Below are 6,531 nucleotides of genomic sequence, written 5' to 3' on the forward strand. Positions count from 1 at the left end.
TGGCCTATTTGCAACTTTTTGAGAAAGCACCATACCTCCTTCCACAGGGGTTGCACCATTTTACACTTCCACCAACAGTGAATAAGGGTCCCAGTTTCTCCACAACCTCACCAGCATTTGTTGCTTGCTGTTCTGTTAAATTTTGCTATTCTGACTGGGGTGAGGTGATATCTCATAGTTGTTTTGATTTGCATCTCTCTTAGAGTTAGGGCTTTTGGACATTTCTTCATGTGTTTGTTGGCCATCTGAATGTCTTCTTTGGTGAAGTGTTTGTTCATATCCTGTGCCCATTTTTCAGTTTACCTTTAGCTTGTTGTGGTGAGTCTTTATGGGTGCAGATTGCTAGACCTGTTCTCCCGCGCAGCTCCAGGTGCATTCGTAGCTCCAGCCTTTTGGTTCATAGCTGAGGGCTTAGTCTCTACATCTGCAGGGTGTCTTTTTTTTTTCTGCAGGGTGTCTTAATAACGCATATCAAACCACAGAACACACTGTCATCCGTCAGTCTGACTCATGGCACCTCCACAGGACAGAGTAGACACAGCTGCACTGAGTCTCCAGGAAAGTGAATCTTTTTTTCTTTTTTCTTTCAGTGTGAATCTTTACAGAAGCAAACCTCTCCCTCTGTGGCTTGTGGCCGTGAACCACTGACCTTTCAGTTAGTAGCCCAACACTTAACCCCTCGTGCCACCACAAATGGGGGTAGAGGAGGTGTGGTCAGTCTGAGCACCTGGAGGTCTTGGGTAAGACTGGAAGGACCTCAGGACAAGCACAGTGGTTGATTAGTCATTAAGGCAAATAAAAACCCTGTTTTGTTTGCTCAGTGTCACTACATGGTGACTTTGGCAGCCTCTGTCCTCCAGTGGCTGAAGCTGTAGGTCCCACTTCTGTCTTGAGGCTTCCACCCAGCCCCCAAGTAGTTGTCTGAGCTCCTAGCATTCACTCGTCATTTACATGACAAAATAGTTTGTGTGTGTGTTGGGAGGGGACAGGTTTATCATCCATATGCTAACAGGCCTGGCAGTGGAGAACAGTATTCCAGAAACCTGGGGAACTTTCCACTAGGCTGAGTCTGTGTTGATGTAGTCATGGGGCCAAGGTGCACTGTGTGAATTCTTAGCACCCCAGGAGCAGTCTGCAGAACAACACCCTAATAGTCTAGTCAAAAGGGCCCACAGGGAGCGAAGAAATGATGACATCTTTTTTTATTTCTCAAAAGAAATTGTATCCCTTGTGTCCCAGTTTTCTACTGCTGCTGTAAGAGAAATACCACAAGGAGGTGGCTTTCACAAATAAATTTACTTTCTCACAAATCTGGAGGTTAGAGTCTGAATTCAGGATGCCGGCTGTAGAGGAAGGCTTTCTCTATCAGTTCTGCGGAGGGGCCTTTGCCTCTTCTGCTTGTTTCCAGGTTCCTTTGAGATCTCCATGTGTATTGGCATCAGGTTTACCCCACCAGTGCTCTGCTTGCTTGTCTGATCTCTTTTCTGTGTCAGAAAGAAATGGACTAAAGATCCACTCTGTGTTAATCCTATAATTAACATAACAAAGACAATTCCTAAATGGGGCTGTAACCAGAGGCAGACATTAAAAAAAAACCCCAAACTCACTGTGCTTGAATGAATGGGAACTGACTCCTAGCTGGCTCTTCTTTGAGTTTCTGAGACCCTAAGTCATGCAGGACAAGTGAGGCAGGACAAGTGAGGCCATTGGTCTTTCGTGGTGTGGCTGGTGGATTCGAACCAGCAGAGAGGGGTGGCCCTTGGATTGGGAGCACAACTCGCTGCAGACTAGGCCACTAGAGAGGTTTGGGTGTACAGCACTTAGGACACAATCCTTAACACCTTGGCAGCCAGCAAATGCTCTCCCTTTTGCACCTCCTATTACTATTCCTTCTTTGAGGTTAGGGAGCTGTGGTGGTGCTGTGTGTTAAGTAGTGCTGGTAACTGAACGAGGGTCGTTTGCACCTGCCAGCCACTCCGGGGGTAGAAGGCTGTGACAGCCTGCCCCTATGAGGACCTGCTTCGAAGCCCTGTGGGACAGTGCTCCTTTCTTGTAGGGTCCCTGGGGGTTGAAATCATCTCCACAGCAGTGTGTTTTGGTTTTGTAGGATCACTGTAAGGGAGCCCTGGAGGTGGAGCCCCAGTGAAATGTACCAGCTACTAAATGGAAGGTTCAGATCCACCAACCGCTCCACAGCGAAAGCTAGATTCATGACCTCGGAAATTGGGATTTGGGATTTTTTAAGGTCACTGTGAATCAGAATCAACTCAACTGGCAACTGGTTTGGCTTTTGGTTTGGTTTGTGGGGTGAGGGGGCAGGTGGTTGTTTGGTGCCGTCAAGTCAGGTAGGACTCATAGCGACCCTGTGAATGGCAGATCTGAACCCTGTGCTGTCTGTCCTGTGCCATCCTCACACTTCCTGACACACTCGTGTCCACTGCTGCAGTCACTGTGTCAGTCGGCCTGACTGAGGGTCTCCCTCTCCTTTGCGACCACCCCACCCTCCCAAGCATGACGACTCTCTCCAACGAATAACCTCTCCTAACAACATGCCCAAGGCATGTGAGATGAAGCTTTAGCATCTCTGCCTCCGAGAGGCACTCTGGCTGTACCCCCTCTAAGACAGGTCTGTTCCTCAGGTAGTCCATGGATATCCAGCACTCCTCTCCAACACCGTATCTCAAAGTACGGAATGAGGGTTGCAGAGTGGATTATATTTGGGGTTGGGGGTGTGGTTGGGGGGGTGTGCGGGGGGAGGGGGATTGTGTACCAGTGAGGGAGTTTTTCTTTTGCTTTTCAAGGAGAGGAGTAAACAAGGGGGGTGGGGGAGAGGGGGTGGGCGGGGAGAAGGGTGCAACAATGAATGAATGGAATTCCAAAATCTCTGTAGATGTTCATTGAAATGATTAATTAATTAATTAATTAAAAGGGAGCCGTGGGGATGGCTTAACAAGGGGGGTGGTCAGACAGTGTGGGCTTTAGAATAGGAGCAATTGAGAGAAGATTTTTGTGCTTGGGGACAGCCCTCCGGGGACTGCTAGTGCTGGAGGTGGTGTCCCCTAATAGTGCTACACGTGTGTAAGTTAGAATTCCTTCCTGGGCTATGAGCCAGTGCAGGTCAATCTGTGTATGTCAGTGGGATAGTCAGGTAGGCTGGATATTAAGACTCCTGAAGCTATGTGCTCCATAGGTCCTTTCAGCTGGACCCTAAGGGTTCTGCTGCCTGCCGTGTGACTTGTCATGGATCTTGTACATGTTGGTATCCCTGGCCCTCGGTATGCGTTTTAACCTTCCTGTAGCAAGTATATAAATTCTCTGGTGTCTCGTACGTGCCATGCTCGCTGGCCCGTGGTAAGGATTTCATATATATTTGATAGAGTCATCTGTGGCTTGGATCAGCCTTAGCTTTCTGACCTGCTTGCTTTCTCTCTTTCCTTCCACAGATCTTCAATCTCATGAAGTATGACAGCTACAGCCGCTTCTTAAAGTCTGACTTATTTTTAAAACACAAGCGAACTGAGGAAGAGGAGGAAGAGGAGCCGCCCGACGCCCAGAGCTCTGCGAAGCGAGCTTCGAGAATTTACAACACATGATCCTCCGGGGCCGGGCCGCTGTTGGAAGGAATGACAGGCTTGAAGTTGAGCTGAGACCCCGCTGGGTTCATAGTTGCTCTGTTAATCACAAGGACGGAAATGTACAGCCCCTTTCCATGGGATACATGTATTTGATTAACTGCTTGGCCAGTCTGATTTGCATGATGGCTAATCTTACATAAAGAACCCAAATAGCTTTGATGTTTCCATTCACACACATACACATGAAAATGGGGGTGGAAAGATTCCTTGCACACTGGACACTTTCTGCACCTTGTAGCTTAATTAAATGTCCTGGGAGGCCACCAGTGAAACACAGATGTCCTTGATCGTGTAAGTCATTGTTGTCTGGGGCGAGGGGGCCAGCCAGCCCTCACAGTCATGCTGCAGATTAGTTCAGGAGGAAGTGGAGCTGATGTTCACCAGGCAAGGACCCAGACTGCACGATTTTTTGTTTACTATCATGCTGGGCAGAGTGGAGGGACAGCACAGGAGGGGAAAACCCTCTATGAGATGGATTGATTCAGTGACTGGGGTAATCGGGATGGGTGTGTCAGAGGCAATGAGATTGGCACAGGATAGAGCGGGGTTTAGGGCTGTTGTACATAGGGTCGCTATGAGTCACAAACGACTTGATGGCACATAACAACAACTACTCTATAGCAAATTCATCCTCCCTGACTAGGCATCATACCTGGGCTACAGTGGTTCAAACACTGAATCTTAACCACTAGATCACCAGAGAGCATCATTCAATCCTGGGAGGTGGAAATGACTCACTGATCGCCCCCAAAGACGTGAGGACTCTGTGTGAGCACACAAAGTGCTTGAGCTGTGCCTGGTTTTGCCCACAGTCCTTGGTATATCATGCAACTCAGAGAAACACTTCATTTTGACAGGAACAGGATCTCAAACAGGAAGAAGACCAGACAAATGGGTGGTTGTTCAGGGTTTCCATGGCAACGTTAGGTGGTGGTAAAGGGGAGAGTGGCTCCAGGGAGGTGCTGGAGAAGAGCCATTCGGTAGTGGGATGGCTGTTCCCGTTCTCTCCCCACCTCTGCCCTCTGCAAGACTTGTTCCCTCTGGCTGGAGGCTTTTCCAGGGAGAAGTGCTGCCTTTATAACTCTGCTCTCTGGGTGGAGGAGGCGTGTAAACAGCCCTGCGGGTCTCAGGCCACCCAGGAAACCCTCAGAGTTGGGGCTTGAGCCTGGAGTCCCGCTGCTGCAGGACCCAGCGCTGCCGTGGCCTGCCCACCTCTCTGCAAGCAGTCCTGGTTGACAAACAAAGCAAGGGACCTCAATCTGTTATTTGTGAGCCTTTGAACCCAACTGTCTTCCCTTAAATGCACACTGTGGAGTCCATAATTCTGCTACCGAAGCAGGGCACTTAGCAGAGGAATGGGCTGAGTTCATTACGTTGGATCCACACGCCCACGCTGGCTCAGCTCTGGGCCAACCAGCTGATAGTCACGATAATGCCCTCGCTTAGTGAGGCCTCTTGTGCGTCCTCGACGTGTAGCTCCTCTGCTCACTGTCCCTCACCTCCTGTGTCGTGGGCAGGAGGAAGGGGGAGGCTTTGGGAAGCCATTCACTGCTGAGATCTGTCACTTGGCTGACACAGCAAAGCTACCCCCAACAGTGGGTTCCCCATCCTCCAACACTCCCTGCAGACCTGCCCCTGTGTCTGCCCTGCCCATCATGTGTGAGAATGCCACCCCCCCCCCCCCCCCCCCCCCCGCCATCTGCCCTTTCCTGAACAGGGTGCAGATGCATGGAACAGCAACACGGATTCTCTAGCTTGGCTTTCACTCTGTAAACTGGGAAAGGGTAGACAAGAAGGCCTGTCCACTGAGATGGGGGTCATTTAGGGGTACTGTAAGCCAGTGTTCCTCTGGAGAGCTGAACTGGGCAGGTCCTGAGCCAGAGGCAGGCAGGGTTCCCTCTTACCCTTTGACACTAGGTTCAGAGGCCCTTTTGGGGTGGCAATGGCCTCTAAGCCCTCACGTCAGGTAAATGGCCAGCATTGCAAAGGGGATTGTCCACTCAAAGAAAAAGCCGCCCTTTGGTCCCTTCGGAGCTGCCTGAGAATGGAGGGGGTCGGCTCTGGGCCTGAGCCGCGTGATCTCAACCACAGCTGAGTCCTATCAGCACACACTCACACCACTTCCTCCCCGGCTGTCTCCACCTCCCCACCCCCATCACAGAATGAGGCAGACATAATCCAGTTCCCGGACCCAGGGCAGAAGTGAGACCACAGTGCCGGGCATCCTCTGGACAGATAGAAGCTTCTAGCTAGCCTGTCACTCGACTCTGAGTGTCCATCCATCCAGGGCAGGGACCCAAGAAGCAAGAATAACCCAACAAAAACCCAAACCTATGCTTGTGTGGTGGGGTCTGAGGCGAGACACGAACCCCTGGCTCCTGGCCTGGCCCTTTTTCTGTCCATCTGCTGCCTGGGCAGGGCCCCATGGAGCCTAGGACTGGAGGACACCGGCCTTTGGACACGCACAGTGCTTTCCTCACACGATAGATGGTGAGCACTTGTCACTTCCCAGAACAAATGCCAGAAACGGGCGGGAATGAAGGCTCAGAAAAGGCATCGGCCCTGCCCTTGGAGCCCCCAGTCCTTGAGGGGCCTGTGGGACCCAGTCCGGCTGTGGCCATCTGAGTTCACATGCTGTTTGTTTTCTGTCCCCAGATCCTGGGATGTCACGCTTCATGTTCGCCGAGGGGTCCTCTGAGGCTCCTGAGCTGCTTATTTCAGTCTCAGATGTCTGAGCCATTAATGCCGCCATAATAGAAATACCACAAGGGGGTGGCTTTTACAAACAAACGTATTTCCCTTACAGTTTAGAGGCTAGAACTTCTGCTCTTCAAGTCCTTGAGGATCCTGTGCCGTCTTCCCCTCTGTACTTCTTTCTCTGGGCCTTATCTGCGCT

At 50.9% G+C, this 6,531-nt stretch overlaps 1 protein-coding gene across 1 annotated transcript in view; it reads left to right on the top strand.

The window, feature by feature from the left end:
- RGS10 (regulator of G-protein signaling 10) overlaps nt 1-3,593 on the top strand; it is a 55,085-nt gene extending 51,492 nt beyond the window's left edge. Inside the window, exon 5 of the mRNA XM_006879899.1 lies at nt 3,444-3,593. Within this exon, the coding sequence (XP_006879961.1) occupies nt 3,444-3,593 (150 nt within the window). The remainder of the gene's footprint in view (nt 1-3,443) is intronic.
- Nucleotides 3,594-6,531: the final 2,938 nt, after the last annotated feature.

This window comes from Elephantulus edwardii, unplaced genomic scaffold (assembly GCF_000299155.1).
Source record: "Elephantulus edwardii isolate Elephantulus edwardi_28Jun2011 unplaced genomic scaffold, EleEdw1.0 scaffold00006, whole genome shotgun sequence".
Taxonomy (NCBI): domain Eukaryota; kingdom Metazoa; phylum Chordata; class Mammalia; order Macroscelidea; family Macroscelididae; genus Elephantulus; species Elephantulus edwardii.